At 37.1% G+C, this 18,386-nt stretch overlaps 1 protein-coding gene across 18 annotated transcripts in view; it reads right to left on the bottom strand.

The window, feature by feature from the left end:
* PARD3 (par-3 family cell polarity regulator) overlaps window positions 1–18,386 on the bottom strand; it is a 650,052-nt gene that overhangs the window by 11,277 nt on the left and 620,389 nt on the right. For all 18 annotated transcript variants that reach the window (XM_087893015.1, XM_087893013.1, XM_087893011.1 and 15 more), the window contains one exon: window positions 6,768–6,882. In XM_087893015.1, coding sequence (XP_087749141.1) covers window positions 6,768–6,882 — 115 coding nt within the window. The remainder of the gene's footprint in view (window positions 1–6,767; window positions 6,883–18,386) is intronic.

Consider the following 18,386-nt stretch of genomic DNA (forward strand, 5'->3'; position numbering starts at 1 on the left):
CTTTTTATGAGATGGTAAAATATAATTCCCTGTACAAATTGTGTGTTCATAGTATAACTCCCAAATATCTTAACACCTGCACAAACAGGGCAGTACAAGGTGAAGTATAATTATCATAATTCTTTAAAGCTATCAAACAAAGCTGGCGATGTCTTAACCCTGTTAATTGCAGGGGATTTTGCCCTTGTCTATGTGGAGATGTATGATAACTGTTGATCTTTTAAATCAAATAACAATCAAAGCTGCTGTAAATATATCTTATCCAAATACATATAAGTTTGTATCTTTAATCATGAAACTTAATGTATCTATCATTTTAACTTTTCTTGATGAAAGCACAGGAGAAAAATGATGCTTGATAGGAATGCTGACATCCTAAACCTTTAATACATAAATCATTTAAAGGATTTGTTTTTAAGATCTCAACATTAGGCTAATATTTTTTCTACAATTTGAAATGTAATTTAAGATATAATTTCTCTAAATATGATAAGGAAATAAAGAGTTACAAGAAAATGTTTCTTGCGTTATGGAGAAGGGCATATAAGATTAAAATTGCAAAAGCATTCAAGATTTTCAGAAAGATCTTGTTAAAATAGAGCTATATCCCTTTATTATTTGCAAAAGAAATATCAAAAAACTGTGTTCAATCAGTGTAATTTACAGCTAGACAATGCTGTATATAGAATCCAGCTTGCATTTTATGAAAAGGTCTGCAAACTATGAAGGCTGATGTCACAGTGGCTCTATTAATCTTTAAGATGTCACACGTCTATATGGATAAATTCTATCAGTGACAAAAAGACATTAACAAAATTAGGATTTCTTACGAGCACAAGGATCAATTTTTGGAATAGTTCCTCTAAAATATATTTTCAGCAGTGTCATCCTTAAAGTAGCACATTTGTTTTGTTTTATTTGTAAATTATCAAGAGTAATAATTAGGTATTGTAGAATACTCAGTATAATTTAGAACATAAATTCACTGGCCCTCAGGATACTCTATGGCAAGATTACTCTCAACATGACAATGGTTAGGAATGAAAGGTATATAGAACCTTCAGAAGGCTTAATAGGATATTGAATAGGATATAGCCCTTATCCTGGTAAATCTAAATGAAATTTGCTCAAATAAATCTTTTCACTTAGATAATTTCTTGTAATCTTCAAGAGGACCAAGAGTGTGTGTTCAAGTGTGTGGGCATATTACACTCGCATATGGCTAGTTGGTAACAGCATCAGAACAGGTTTCTCGCCTCATCTTTAATCGAAACATATGTCAACCTTGCCCAAACTGGGTATTCTTCCAAAATGTGAACTTCAACACCCCAGAATTCCTTATTATGATCACTGCTGAAAATTCTAGAGTTCACACAGTTCTGGAGAGTGCCAATGTTGTATAAGGTTATTTGACATACAGAATTAATATTTATCAGTGTCTCAATAAGGAACAGACGCTTCAAATAATGTTCTTCTTCTCTCAGCTTTACAAAGCATAGTTGAGAAGGAGATATAAATTAATGTTGATTTGAATTTGAATTTCACTTCTAAAACACAAATGATTATTTGCATGGGGACATGAGGGCAAGTCATCTTTAAGACATTGCCTACCTTTCCTTATCAAAACTATTTAATGTTTTGAACATGTACATATATACATATTCATGAATGAATGACAGATAGATGATAAGAGTGCGTGTGTGAATAGTTTAAGGAATTTTAAAGTGACCTTCAGGAAAATATGAAAGAGCTTTTAAGAGTGGGAAGAAGGAATTATCTGCTAGAGACCTGAAAAAGAGATTATTCAATCGAAAAATTGGAGCAAGTGTGAAAAAGAAATTCTAAAGAACCCTGCCTTTATTTTGTTTAGTATAAGATGAATCAGGAAGAAACTTGAAGTTTCTTCAAAAGTATTCTTCAACAATAACATAGTGTTCTTGGAATCTCCTGGCCTATAGGAGGTCTGACAGATAGTTAAAACAAGCAGCAGTTAAGATACCAGGCTAGAAATTGGGAGACCAAAAATTCTAGTTCTACTTGACATACAACGCCAGCTGGGTGACCTTGGCCAGTCATCCTTTCACAGCCCTTTGGAAGAAGGCAATTACAAACTACTTCTGAAATCTTGCTCAGAAAATTGCAGGGACTTGTCCAGGCAGTCATAAGGAATCAGCCTTAACTCAAAAGCACCGGGGGGGGGGGGGGAGACGGACGGACGACCTTCACATAGAAAATGCACAACACAGACTTTCTTATTCAATGATGTTATCAGAGATATGCTATGTATAAACCAAAGGAAGATATTTAATACTTGAATATAACTCCTAGCATGCTCATTTGTTATGGCCAATGGAGAAAATTAACAAGAGTTGTAATTCCAGAAGGGATATTTCCCCTCTCTGACACATGTGAAGCTATTTCCACTATACACAAGACACTGTATTAGAGAATCATGATTGTATGTATCCTTAAAAAGATCCTATGACTAAGAACCTAAAAAAGATACAATATAATTTTAACAGGAATGAAGCCCTAGATACATGTGCCCTGAGCCCTCAACTTCAACTATTCTGTCTAGCTGTCTCCAGGAAATGTCATTTTAAAGTTTTTAATAAGAATGTCTGTGTTCATTAAAGTTACTGGACTGACTGCCTTCAAGGCAGGGATTCACAAATTATTGGACCAGCAGATATTTTGGAGTAGAAGTGCCATTCTCCCTCAGCCACTGGTAAAGATTCTGCCAAAGATGTCATAATGAAACCTAGTTTATAATCAATGCTTGCTCGCTATGTTCTGAATAGGACCATTATAATCAAGCAACAGATCCTGAAAAATATGGCTGAGATAGCATAAATTGTTCTGCTGTTAGGATTCAGCTCAAAATCTCCACATTAAAATTGCAGAGGAGTGACAGGGAGGCTTTGCTATTTTACAAATGGAAGTTGGCTTCCTTTATTTCCCTCAAGAATTGGAGGGATTTTTTTTCTATAGCATTTACGCATGTAAATTTGTTTCTGTAAAGCTTTATGTTCTAAGCCAGGGGTGTAAAACTCACGTTGTCATGGGGGCATCATGTGACACATTGTGACTCCCCCCACTTTGCTAGCTAAACCAGGCGTGGGCGAGGGCAGTGCATGTCACATCCGGCCCACCAGCCAGGAGTTTGACAGCCCTTTCCTAAGCTTTTTACACCCTCTCTCATTGTAAAGAGCACCTGGTACCACTCTTTAATTCCATCAAGTTATATACCAGCTTTGACAACAGGCAGATATGCAGGTGATTTTTTTCTCCAACACTTAGACTATAACCCAAGGTATAAACTAAAGAAAGGATTTAAGATTATAGGTAAAATATCCAATTCCATTTCTGTGTTTTGGTATTTGGTATTAAGGTGCATTTTGAAGCAAGCACCTTTATCATTTTAAACCAGCAGGCTGAAGTCACATATGCTGTTTAAGACATGGGTTTTTAGTTCCTCAGTGCTAAAGTTACATTGTGTGATCTCAAAAGGGATGAGATCATTGTTTTATCCCTTCCAAGTATCGTGATCTTATCTAGATTAGAATACATAAGAGGGAGAAAATTAATCCTAAAGTATACATGGCCTTTGCTAAATGAGCGTTTCTTACATAAAAGTACATGTGCACTCCAGAGCCAAGAATCACCAAAGCTCAGGATAAATATAACTATATTAAGCACAATTTCAGATTCTTTAAGCTCATTTTCATTATTACTCCAGAGGGAGATAGCTCCCCATTGTTTGTGAGGAAAAAAGAGAAAAAAAAGGAAAGGTCAGGCTTCTGACCTACAATTCAGGAAATTATTCCATTCTTGAGGTAATCAACCTGTCATCTAAATAATTGTCCATACTCAGTCATTGCTTATAAAGCATGCCATGATTGCCTGTCTAAAGTTGCTATGGGTGCTAATCATATTTGGATAGACAACATTTGGGCCGTGACCTACAGTAGTAAGGTTTTCATTTTTCTCAGATAGTTTTCCCAAGTTCCCTCACTATCACATTTGGGGCTTGTTCAGCCAATCTTCATCCTATAGTGTAGAAAGTCCTCTTTTTTCAGAAAATATTTTTTAAAAGTTAATGAATTTCCTTTTCTGTATCTAACAAGGCCAACAGCAAAATAGTTTACCCATTAAAATAACATATGTATGGACATTTCATTACTTTAATTTATGAAGAACATATGATATTTTATAACAGAACATTAAAAGGAAGTCTATATCTCTTATAAATAAATCTTATAAATGTAGATTTACAGATGGCTGTTACGTATAAACTGGGTTAACAAAATCACAAATGAGGAGGTGATAAGCCGCCTGGGAAAGCCAAGGGAAATAATCAAAGCCATTAAACAGCAAAATTTAGAGTATTTTGGACATGTGATGTGACACCCAGAAAAATACAGCATCCTTCACTTAATCCTCCAGGGAAAAATTGAAGGCAAATGAGGCCCAGGCAGAAGAACATTGTAGCTTCAAAGCAGGGACTGGTTTGGACAAAACTCAACAGCACTTTTTCATACGGCTGTTGACAAAAATAGGAATGCCAATGTGATTGCCAATGTCCGATGACGGACATGGTACAAGAAGAATAATAAGAATATCTCTTTTACAATAAATTAGATTTAAGGAACTGATTTAAGCAGGCTGGTGTAAGGGTCATTGGTTCCCTACACTTTTAATGCTATATTTGAGATCAATACTGGAGGAGGAAAGGAGAAGTTCATAGGAAAACAGAAAATTTGAAATAATATTCAGATTTCATGTAAGACACACACAAAGGAGATCCGTTTATGGCATAGCTTTCCTAGTTACTACAAGCTTCTATGGGATTATATACTGATAGGTCTTTCTGCAAACTCAGATACCTTAGGTTAGGAAATTGACAGCATAACCACAGAGTAATTAAGTCTCTCTCTCCCTCTCTTTTCATTTAGGATACCTAGGCAATGTCAGCTGCCACATAAATAAAATGTAGGTTACTAAAAAGCATCCTTGTTCAACTGGGAACATTGCTGAGGCCACAGAGAATAAGGCTTGAAGCTGCAAGGAGCAGAGCCTGCTCTGCATAAATCTGCATATGGACAAGTTTCCCTCTCTTCCAGTTTTGAACATACTGATGACTCCCCCCCCCTTTAATTTCAAAACTCACTTCAAGGGCTGGCTTCGTTACATAGGTATAACCATATATACCTATATTTTGGTGTAGCCCAACAAATTTTGGGTGGTTACAGATTATTTGGTGTAGTTACAACAGCAGTATCCCTCTCTCTTAATAGTGAGATAAATTTTAATCTCAGAGGTTTAAAACCTGATTCTTTCCCCTCTGCACTTAATGAAAACTATTTTTTTAAAAAACAAACCCTAATATGTCTTTTTGGACTGAAGAGGCAAAATCATATAAGCAAAGTAAAATAAATAAATAGTCTATGGTTATTTGGGGAACAAAGCCTTTTCAAAGGTCACTTCTGGCTGGATGGCCAGAATCAAACTGCAAGTTTTGACATATAATTTTCTTTCTCATACAGTATACATTTATACCTACATACCTACATACAAAAGCAAGCCCCTTCTCATCCTTATGGTATGAGGGGTCCTCAATCTCAGGTCCTCTACCAGGGCCATTGGAGCAGAATAGTTTTGTGCAGGATCTTAGCTGTTCCTATCACTGCACTTTTCTGGATGGACAGCTCTGATGTTGTTCTTGGGATCTGTTGGAGCTACTCTCCAAGCTTAGTAGTCATAGCCCCAAGTGTTCCTACCACCACTGGGACCACTTTGGCCTTTACTTTCCATATCCTCTTTAGTTCCTCCTAGTACTTCTCCAGTTTCTTATACTCCTTTTCCTGATGTTGCTGTCACTTGCTCCATGACATCTATCACCACCACTGTGGTCTGGTTGAATGGCCAGTACCTACCTGCCTGTCTGTCTGGATCTGGAAGTCCCACAGGCCTTAGCTTTCTTCTCCATGATCTTCTGTGGGATCTTCTATTTGAACGTTGGAGAATCTGGCCCATATTCTACACAAAAGTTCCTGTACACTATGGCAGCTATTTAGTAGTGCTATTCCATGCATGTTATTTCTGCCACCATCTAACACACACACACACACACACACACACACACACACACAGACAGACAGACAGACAGACACACACACGTAATGCATGGTTTAAAATGCATCCAAGTAAACCAGTAAAGGTATCTTGAATGCTACTATGTTTTATTTAAATCTGTGCAGTTTATACAAGCAAAGAATCATGTTCTTGTCAGTGTCGCCAACAGAAATCCCCTAGAGACATTCTTTAAAGGGCAGATAAGTTAGTCAGCATCAATTGTGTGACCCAGGAATGGCTTCCAACAGGCCAGACAATATCCTTTTACAGAAGGGACAGATGGCAGAGCACAATCCAAAACAAAATTAGGAATGTTGCACCACAGATGGAAAGGCAAAGAGTCATAGGTTAAAAGGTCATTCAAGACATGGAATCAATTTCCAGTAGGAACTGAAGATAATGCCCTAGCAAATCAAAGGATAGGGTACAGAACTATGGAGGAATATATTTTGTTTGCCTGCAAAAATTACAAGATGCATTTACTAGCATTTCTAGGTAGGATCAAAACAACTCTATCCTGAACGTCTCCTAAACTACTATTGACAGACAAAATAGCTGTCTATATTTGACTTAATCTAAGATAGCTTCCTTGGGACTTTGCTGTTTGCTGTACTCAGATAATGAGCACGTACCCATGGTTGTTCAAAGCTGTAAGTACGCCTCCTATCTTCCACATCTTCATCTTGCTTGGCTTGTTGAAATTCTTGCCTTAATCGTTGTATCCGATCATGATTGCTTGGAGCTGATCTGTTACAAAGTAAGACATGAGAACATAAGTGATGAGTTATTTCTTCAAATCCTAAAGTTTTCTTGTCCTGGTTGAAATTAGCACTTATAGTAAGAATTTTAGAGTTAATTCTATTTCTTACAACATCTTAAACTTTGCATACCATATCAGGCACAACATTAAACAAAACTTTGGATAAGGAATACACACATTGCTATGTTGCTACTGTAATGTAAGGAATACATTATGGATGAATTTTCACAGCCTCCTGGAAAAAAATCAGGACTATATATATATGTGTGTCTTTGTTATTTTACCAGAATGCTTAGATTCTGGTGAAAGAAACCCTTCTTTCACCTTAAAACAAATATACATCTTCTAAGCTTTCTTCAGTTCATCTAATTCATAAGAATGTAATAAGAACCCTTGCATCAGGTCAAAAATTCGACTCGACCAGCATGCTCTGTGACACTTACCAGCTGATATTCAGAAGGCTCAGAGCCATGGACACAAATCATGCTTTATATACAGAAGATATTATCAGATGACAAACCCAAATAAAATTGCCCCAACAAAACAGGAACATTCATTCTTCTATTACTATCTGCATTTAAGGCATGTAGGCATGTGAAGACTACATTAAAGATTTTTAAAAGAAAAGGCAAACATCTTTTAATGAGATCTCCCTGTGACAGTTAATTGTAACTCATTTCAGGTACTCTGCAGATGTCTGAATTTCATTTCAAAGGGTTTCCTCAACTTAATTTGCAGATGGCACTATTAAAATGTTTCCTTGTCAAGAACTTCCTACTTAAGTCTGCTTCTGACAAGTAGTTTGAACTTATCAGTTTAGCATTAAAAGGTTAATAGGCATGTGATACATTTCAACATGTGAAACCCCTACAACATTTATCAGGAATCATATCATGCTCACAAGAATAGATATGTCCCTTTCTACCCTAAAGGCCATAATAAAATTTGACTTGATATGAAGGCTCAGTTCTCTGCGCACTTATTTTGGAAATACAATCCATCAAATTCAGTGGAATTATTTTTCAGTTAACAAGCTTCAGGTTTGCAGTATTATTTTTGGATGATCTAAAATTATGTGGCACGTCCTAACAATAGGCAAAATATTAAAGCTTTTTATAATATTAATGACCAATAAGAACCTTGGCTTCTTATTTTTGAGATTTTTGAGAATCTCAAGAAATAGATTATTGTAAGGACCCCCTAAATCATCTCTCCAGCGTATAAAGAAAAAGAGAATCAGCCAAAGCAAACCCAATATTTTTTGTTTATCTGTTAGATACAATGGACACAATGATGCTCCTTCCATTTTATGTTAACTAAGAAGCAAATGAATTTTGCTTCCACATTGGAAATCTTTCACCACATCTGAGTGAATGAACAGATAGCTGGGGACATCAAGGTACAATTATGTAACTTAAAGATTTATCATATTTTCTGTAAGAGAAGAAAAAGTTAAAAAGCTGAGGTTGGTTCATGCATCTTATTTGGACACTCCAGCTATAAATTTTCTTCAGAGGTTCTTGGTGTTCTCTGACTTTGGTTGTGTCAGCATTCTGATGCTGCCATAAAAAGACGAGGCTTGACTTTTCACCTACTTATTTCTTTGTAGATAATATCCCCTAGGAGATGAGATGGTGAGGGGAACATTCCTATGGGGTGAAGTCAGAAGCTGAGGAGACTGACTTGGAAGATGGCCAATGAGAAGATGAGAATTGGGGAATGGAAAGGGAAGGGTTTGGGGGTCAGAGGGTTAGTATCAGCTACGACGAAGTCAGGGCCAGATCTGTCGTACTCAATAAATGGATTACTTCAGCAAAGATTAATTGTTTTGGGAGTGCAATTTATTTGAGATGACATCGACTACCAACAGTCCAATTGGGCAGACCTCCTATTGTTTGTGGAAGTCACGTATAATAACGCTGTCCACAGTAGCACGGGATTAACCCCGTTTAAAATAGTGAGTGGTATGGATTTCGTCCCCATGCTAGAGTACCCAAGGGAGCCCCCTTCCTCAGTCAGCTTGACCGATTGGATGGATATGTTGAGGGAAACCTGGGAGAACGTTAAGAGAGCGTTGGCCAAGGTGGCACAATCCTATAAGAAACAAGCAGATAAGCACCGAAGTCCCCAAAGACCATTCCGAGTAGGGGAGAAGGTTTATCTCTCCACCAAGTATTTGAGACTTAGACTCCTGAGCAAGAAATTGGGCCTGAAATTTATAGGACCTTTCCCTATAGAAAAAATAATCAACCCGGTTACAGTACAACTGCCGTTGCCCCGGCTACTAGGGAAGATACACCCCGTTTTCCACAGCAGCCTCCTGAAGCCTGTGGTGGGGTTAACTTTAAGGCTAGTGCCACGTGACACCCCCCCCCGAGCCCCTGGTTGTTAGGGGCCATACTCACTATGAGGTACAGCGAATTCTCGATTCCAGGTGGCATAGGGGGCGCCTCCAATACTTGATTAACTGGAAGGGTTACCCCTTGTCAGAGGCTTCCTGGGTGAAGAGCACAAATATCCAAGCTGATCGCCTTATAGCCAAATTCCATGCAGATCACCCGGGTAAGGCAGGAGGGGGTGGGACACACCCTCGGACGTGGTAACGGTGCTTAATTTGTTTTTCTTTTCCCTGAAACAGGCCTCCCTGGAAAAATGAAGGGAGAGGGGCCGGATGTCAGCATTCTGATGCTGCCATAAAAAGACGAGGCTTGACTTTTCACCTACTTATTTCTTTGTAGATAATATCCCCTAGGAGATGAGATGGTGGGGGGAACATTCCTATGGGGTGAAGTCAGAAGCTGAGGAGACTGACTTGGAAGATGGCCAATGAGAAGATGAGAATTGGGGAACGGAAAGGGAAGGGTTTGGGAGTCAGAGGGTTAGTATCGGCTACGACGAAGTCGGGGCCAGATCTGTCGTACTCAATAAATGGAATACTTCAGCAAAGATTAATTGTTTTGGGAGTGCAATTTATTTGAGATGACATCGAAACCTGACAGGTTGTTTACTTGCAGTTGTTTCATTACCCAAACTAGGTAATATCATCAGTGCTAGTAAGTACCCCTCATTTCAACCCTGAGCTACAAATATTCTTCTTTAGCAGTACAATTTTTTCCTTTTTTAAAGTATTGGGGGGGTTGATATTTAAGGCACCTGTTGCACCCCTTAATCTCTGTTAGACAATCTCAATATTCTAGCCATGTGACAAACTATTCTTACGTTTATTTTTTTGATAAATCATGGACGTTCCTCCATCATTCTGTAGTCACAAAGGAGAGAAAACACAGATGCTGTTCAGAGCTTTAGGGATACAACATGAACCTGGATGAATTTTTAGATAAAATCTAATAAACGGACTGCTTCCCTAATATAGGTCACAAGAGTAGAAAGATGGGGAAACATCATTACAGTGTTTTATTTGAAAGGGGGCAGAACTGACCAGAAATGCTAAAAGGGTAACGGTTGAGAGGCCATGGAATGGATTGTTTTCTGTTTCACCAGCTGTTTTGTGAATATGGAAAAGTTGTAATGCAATCATTTTATAAAAGCATCAATAACCTGCTCTGAGAAGTCCAAAGCAGTGGTGGGTTTCAACTGGTTCTGACCAGTTCTGGAGAACCGGTAGTGGAAATTTTGAGTAGTTCGGACAACCAGTAGTAAAAATTCTGACTTGCCCCGCCCCCATCTATTCCCTGCTTCCAAAGTCCCAGCTGATCAAGAGGAAATGGGGATTTTGCAGTATCCTTCCCCTGCCATGCCCACCAAGCCAAGCCATACCCACCAAGCCACGCCCACAGAACCGGTAGTAAAAATTTTTTAAACCCACCACTTGTCCAAGGGTACCCACTAGGAGGAAAAAGTGTTCCACCTCTGGGCTAAAGCTTCAGTGGAAGATCTTAATGCAGATAAACTTTAAGTAAAGAAACATTATTTCATGTATTCAAGTCCAAAGGTATTTCAGAAAGTGTAAAAGAAAGTGCCAGGGCTATAAATTCATCTTTTCACTGTCTATAGACTGTATTTAATCTGACTAAGGGTTTCTTTGCTTGGACGTAAATATGTCTAGCATAACCACATTCCTGAATCCATGTTTTAATTCTGGGACAATTAAATTTTCTTCCTCTATCTCTTGCTCCACCTCTTTGTAAAAAAAAAAAAAAAAAAGACAACATTATTCAATAAAATGCTTTAATGGCTAAACTCATTCCCTTTGTGAGCTGAGGCCAGATTCACCGTCTTAGTGATGGGGCAACTTGCACCAGATTCACCTCTTCTCATTTTGATGTCTGCCAAATGCACATTACTAAAATGCAGCTTCAGCAGTTTCATGAGAGCGACTGACATGTGCAAACCCCTGCCTGGTCCTGAAAAGAGCAGCGTAAGCAAAGCTCAACTAGGCCAGATCTGTCACATATTTTCTGCAACTAGAATTCAGAGCAATGGCTGTTTAGAGACTCAGATCATTAAGCGGTATCTCACTATGATGTCATGGACTGAAGTACAGAGTTGCCGAACAAAGAGATGTCAGGGTGATAAAGTGGATACTGACAAGTTACTGAGTGGGAATGACTAAAGCTCTGGGAAGGAAAAAAAAATTATTGGATTGAGAAGAAGAAAAACAAAACAAAAAGAACCTTTCCAATAAAGCCAAACAAGCAATAACATTACAGGTATAATACAAAACTCAGCAAACAAGTAGAAACTCAGCAAATAATTCTTTTCGGTGGAAGTTGTCTACACAAAACTGAGAATAATGCACAACAAGAGGAGGAAGAGGGGGAGTACTAGTCTCCACATAATCTCTCCAGCAGCACAGAAGTCTTTAGATCTAATATGTGGATGTAATACAGGCAACTATAATGGACCTGGAATTTCCATTGTAAGTTATGATAGTCATAGGCCAGGGTACCCAAGTTACTGGATTCCATTTTCCATAGTTAAGCATTTTTTGTAGTTAAGTGAGCATTCCATGCAAAAATATTGTAAATCACAGTCACATGACTATGGAATGCTACAATGGAGTATAAAAGTATTTTGGTTGCGAAGTTCCTGAAATATGAACATATGACTATACTGTATGTAACCATAAGAACTCTGGAACTGGGTTGTAAGTAACTTTGGGGTAGTGTCCGTCATAACTTCAAATAATTGCTAAGTCATTAAGCAAGGACTATCTATAAATTGGGTTCTTGAGTCCTACCACTAGTGAACAAACCATCTCAACTTGTGTTAATTATATGCCCTGGACTCATTTAAAGAGTTCAGTTTAGGCAAAGAAAAAAGTTACAATGGATCCTTTATCTACAGGTAGAAATCAAAGAGAAACACAGACTGTTTACAGTGAAAATTTCTTGTGAGTTCGAGGAGTTTGATTGAACTTGCAAGGTTTTTTTTTACAACGTGTTTCCCTGGACACAACAGCAAGGAATGCGATGGTGCTGGAAAGGTAAGACACGCATCCCACTTCTCGCCCGCCTGACCTGCCATCCCCAAATTGTATCCCTAAAGGGGGTGGGTGACTAAGCGAGGGGCAGGAGCCCTGTCATGCCCAGCGAGGGAAAAAAAAGAAGAGATGGCAAGGGGAGCCACGTCTCACTCCATGCATCTCGCTTCTCCGCTGCCCCACCTGCCAGAAATGAATCTTTGTGAGATTTGTCGCGCTGCCACCTCGTAGAGCAGGACTATGCAAGGCTTGTGCCGTTGCATGCATAAATGGCAGCACTGTCATGAGGTTCGACATACCAGTGCAGCAGCGAGCGGCATGAGTCCTGCTCCACAAGGAAGCGGTAGCAGTGGGACATGTCAGGGCAGCAGCGACCAGTTGCTCAGCTGGTGCGAAGAACGGGAGGGGAGGTGACGGCAGCGATGGGACATCCAGTCCCATGCTCGCCGCCTCCTGCACACCCAAAATAATAAGACCCCCCGATAATAAGGCTAAGCCCTTATTTGGGGGGGGGTGTCAAAAGAAAATAAGACCCTGTCTTATTTTTGGGGAAACATGGTATGTGTTACGCTAAATTGGAGCTCTCTTGTCATTGTTTAGCAGGATAAAATAAGTTAGGGAAATGCACAGCTTAACCCACTGCTTTCTTCCATTAATGGAAGGCTTTTTCATCCATCCAAATATTTATTGAAATTTTGTTTTTATGCATTCGGATTGTCTATATGAATTTAGCAGAACTGTTGAGGTAGCTCTTCAATACACCCTTTAGTTATGTGGTTTTTCTCTAGCACTACACTCGAGTACAGTAGTAAGTTTCAAAGCCCAGTGTTTCAATTGTCCATTATTTTAATTATCTCAAAACATCCAAGAGACCTTGATATTAACAGAAAACAATTGAAATAAAAGTAATATTAAAGACAAGAAATTTTCATTGCTGCCTCTCCATTCATCTTCATCTTCGTCATCATACCTTTACTGCTACATAAGCTATACAGCTTTTAGGATATATAAAATTAGATCACATTGATCAGTTATATTTTATTGTTTTGAATTATGTTCCTGCCAGATAAAATATTTAAATTATCTCTTATCACTGGACTGAGTGATAAGAGTTAGGCAAAAAAAGGTACAAATGTTGACAAATAAGATTTGATGCTGAGACTTCATTTAGCTCTTTCTAAATGTTGTTTAGTCCTTCTACCTAAGCACTGTATCTTTAGATATTCAGTTTTGTTTAAAGTTATTTTCTGGACCATTCTAAAATTTTATAACTCGTGTTTTCATTGGAACAAAGAATTTGAAATGCGTGAAAGACTGCATTCTTTCATGAAAGCATTCACAACACAACAAGAACTAAATGACTAATCTGCAGATAAGAGCAATGTCTTTGTTGAATTTACTTATGCTGTCTTTAATTTGATCAGCTAGCAGCATAGAGTTTTAAGGGCAACCCAGGGCTGCAAATTCACAGTAAAAATGTCACATGTTGAATAAGCATTTGAATTAAATTATGCACAAACTAAATGTTTTAGCTCAAACTGATTATGCATGCAAAGTTAGTTTCTCTAACAAGGACAGCTTCTTGAATGCTGAGCATTACACTTGCAAATCTAAATTCTATTTTGCATGTTATTCCCCAGTATATATTTACTTTCATTATACAGGATACATAAAAATCCCTGTTTATTAGCTCAGATATTCCAAGATGACTACTTAGAATATATATCCCTTAATTCCCCTACTTTCTTCTCGTACTTAAATTCATGGATCAACTTAATATAACAGAAAAAATATTTCCACATTATATATAAATCACTGAAATGCACACAATGGACAAATTTCCATCTAAAGGGTCGCTTTAAAACCTAGGAAAGACATCAGCTTTCTGAAAGCATAAACTTAGGTGCTTTGGGAAGTTTTCACTTACCTCGACTTTTCTTTTAGAGCAAATTCACCTGCATTTTTGGAAAGCGAGTATCATCCAAAGAAAAGTTATGCTAATTCTATAGAGCTTGTTCTTCCTTTAAGCTGAAAACATCCACTTCCCCCTTTGGTGGCCACAATTTATCATACATTTCACACCAATTTTAATGTAGTAAATCATAGTGAATTAAAAACACACCAATCTCGTGTCCAGGCTTAAAAGAAGCTGTTAAGATGTCATTAAGTTTCAACCTGATCATTTGGATGGTTTACAATTAAGGGAGAAGTGAGTCTGGCTCATATCCCAAATGTTCAGGAACACAAGTTCATTTTGTAACAGGCCCATCATTTTATAACAGTAAATCAAAGGAATGCACCCCAGATTCCTTTTTATTGCTTCCATCATTCTTCCTTATTAGCTTGTCAGAGTTCACACTGGGAACACTCTTCAGGGGAATTCTTTCCTTTATGACAAAGGATGAGAAATGAGCAATTATTTTAGGATCCTACAATAAACATGGAATAACAACAATATTAGTTGAATAAAAAAGTTCAACCTTGAGGAACATATTTGTGCTTTTTTCTTTAAAAAAAAGTAACCTTTTTTTCAAAAGTGTTGTGGTGGTTAAATTTAGATTTTTATTTTAAAAGAGATTGGTTTAAAATAATAACAAAACTGCTCATTATAGACCTAACAATCTATAATAGATGTTATTATTGTACTTATTACTGGGATAACAAAATGTATTAGTGCTCCTAATTAATTAACTAGGCTACTGTTACTTCCAATTACAAAAGAGTTCCAAAGGCAGAAAACATCTTCCATATTTCTTTCAACACCAAAGTTCAATGAGTGGAGAATGGTGTAGTGATATTAGATAATTGGATCTGAGTCAGAGGACTCTGAATCCAAATATGCAAAATTCAGATAGACGCTGACTTACAACCACAACTGAGCCCAAGGTTTCTGTTGCTAAGTGAGACATTTATTAAGCGAGTTTTGATCCATTTTACAACTTTTGTTTTGCCACAGTCGTTAAATGAATCATTACAGTTGTTAAATTGTTAAATTAGTAACATGGTTGTTAAGTGAACATGGCTTCCCCATTGACTTTGCTTATTAAAGGGTGGCAAAAAGTGATCACATGACTCCCAGGACACTGCAACCTTCATAAATATGCCAGTTGCCAACTATCCAAATTTTGATCACGTGATCATGGGGATGTTGCAACAGTCATAATTTGAAAAACGGTCATAAGTCACTTTTTTTAGTGCTGTTCTAGCCAAACAGTCACTAAACAAACTGTTATAAGTCGAATATAGTCATAGGCAATTGCAAAACACTTGCAATTCTACCATTTATTAATAAGAAACAGTGATATTCAGTGCAGACAGAGTTACATCTCAATTCCAATAATATATCTACAGATATCTCTTATTAGCCATCAGTTTGGTGAACAAAATTAGGGAATGTCTGTCTTTTAGCCTAATGTATCTACAGTCATAAATAAACTGATTTTGGAGGAAATATAATAAATACTTTTTTAATGTAATACATGACCGCTCTTTTTAAAAACCTTAGTAAATAAACATTGAAACGAGAAGATACTGCCATTAAAAGATACTGCCTAGATTAAGATCTGACTTTAAATACTCCTAGCCTCAATAAGAACTACAACAGCCCCAAAGTTGATAAAAAGGGGTAGAAAATATTGAGCAGACCAGGATTTACTGGGAAATGCTTTTATTTATAAGGCACAAAGTTTTTCATAGTCTCAAGCATGCTTTCATTCTGTCGTGCTGTTAGAGTGGCAATTTGCTCTGAGAGATTTGAATGAATTATTCAAACAATAATAATTTGAGACAAAGAAGTGAAAAAAGCAGTGCTACTCTCTTTGTTCCTGTCTTTTCAGCACATCTTTATGGGTCATCATCAATAAATAAGCTAAGACCTGGGTGGACTATCAAAAGATATTATTCAAGAGACCCATATCCTTTTTATGGTTCTCCATGTACATTTGAGTGGATTTTCTTGGGAAAGAACATGCTAGGGGAATTTATACATATATATAAAATAACTTCCATTGAACAACATTTTTTTTTAAAAAAAAGATTAAACTGCCCTTAAGCTACAAAAGTTCCCAGGAGTGACACACATTTATTATGAAAAACACATGTACTGTAATAATACAAAATTACAATATAGAAGGCATAAAAACTATTCAACCCATAAACAAAGGAGACAAAGCTTTGGGAAGAAACACGTCTCTTATTGTAGTTTATTAAATAAGAGTAATAGTTCTTTTTCATTCCCAGTTTGGCTTTAGTCAAAAATGCAGATCTTGACAGGTTTCAATAGAATAATGAGGATCTCAGCAAGAAAATAGGTCTCCGTCTTTGTAGTCTTATGCTCTTAATGAAGGAAAAAATAATAACAAAACAGAACGAATCTCCTTAATAAAGCAACATAGGAGCTATTGAATAAGGTTGATTTGGATTTCAGCTTTAATAACTTTTCTAGTGGATGCCATTAAACCTCCAATTGTTCTAAATAGTATAATTAGTGATTTTAGTAGCAAATAAAAATAAATGAAAAAAAAAAGAGAAAGAAATTCCATTGAACACATCAATTGTCTTTTGGGGGGAATTGGCAACATTATAATACTATGGGTTTTAATTGATACTACTAGGAGGGTTTTTTTTTCAGAGAAGTATCTCCACTGACTTGTGCAGACAATTTTTCATTTGACATCAAAATGGCATCTTCGTGGATTTTAGAAGGTATATTGTTTTGACAGAGTGTTTAAATAAATCCACTGTGCTATATATTGTCACCTGTAATGGAGCATCCTGGAGGTTAAAATGTCCTGATATTACTTTGTCCTTATTTTGAGGCCTGAGGTCAAACTTGCATCCATTAATTCTTTTGTGCAAAGTCTGTCCCATTTGTCCTACACAGAATCCAGAGAGACATTCCTGGCAGATGATGATACATTTCACACTAGAGCTTGAATATGTGAAGGAGCCTCTAATTTTGTGGTGAAGTAGTAAATATGCAAATATAAGAGCAAAGTATACATCTAAGGTGGGGAAGGTCTGATTCCTATATTACATCATTATTATTCTGTTATTTATTTTTAAAATTGTTTTTACTGATCTCAAAATGCTTTTTATTGTTTTTAAAAAGTGTTTTATATTTCTGGCTTCTAAGCTGCCCAAAGTCATTGATTCATATAGACAGTTATAGTAGTTGAATCAGTGGTGGGTTGCCCCCGGTTCGCACCAGTTCTATAGAACCGGTAGTGAAACCAGCGGGAGGTACCAACCCCGACGTCATCAAAATGCTTCTGCACATGCGCAGAAGAGCGTGCATGCGGCCCGCTACAAACCGGTAGTAAAGGTAAGTAGAACCCACCTGAGTTGAATGTATGACTTGAATGACTTAATTATTTATTAATTAATTTCTTGTTTGTGAGAAATTTTTTTAAGTTAGATGGCTGTCAAGATGTAGATGAAATAGAATAAATTCCAAGAACAATTATGAAGCATTGGAACTCAATAGTTTCTTTAAGTGTGGAAAACTGCCCTATATATGTTTGTCAAGGTGATGTTTTTGTCATACAGTAATAATAAATGAATTTTAAAATGGAACTTTTAAGAATTACTCTTCCCAAAATCCAGTTTTTATCACAGAAACTGCATTCAAATGGTCAAACTATAAAGTACTCAAGCAACACTTTGATTATTAAATGGATTCCAGACCTTTCTGGAAACATACTATAAAAAACGATGAAACCAATTTAATTTCAAATTTAGGATTAGTCTAGATTATCCCAAGGTAGAAGTCCTTATTACATCCCAATCTTTTCTTGAAATTTCCAGTGATGGAGCATCCACAATTCTGTGAGGCAAACTGTTCCATTGATTAATAGTTCTTATTGTCAGAAAATTTATCCTTAAATCTACTTTGTATCTCCCTCTGATGCGCTTTTCCCCATTGTTTCTGTCCTGCCTCAGGTGCTTTGGAAAATAAAAATAAATCAACACCCTATTCCCTATGACATCCCTTCAAATGTTGGAAGAAGGCTACATATTACACCTTCTCCTCATTGGGCTAAATATATC

This window comes from Pantherophis guttatus, chromosome 4 (genome assembly GCF_059756535.1).
Source record: "Pantherophis guttatus breed Tessera chromosome 4, ASM5975653v1, whole genome shotgun sequence".
Taxonomy (NCBI): Eukaryota; Metazoa; Chordata; class Lepidosauria; order Squamata; family Colubridae; genus Pantherophis; species Pantherophis guttatus.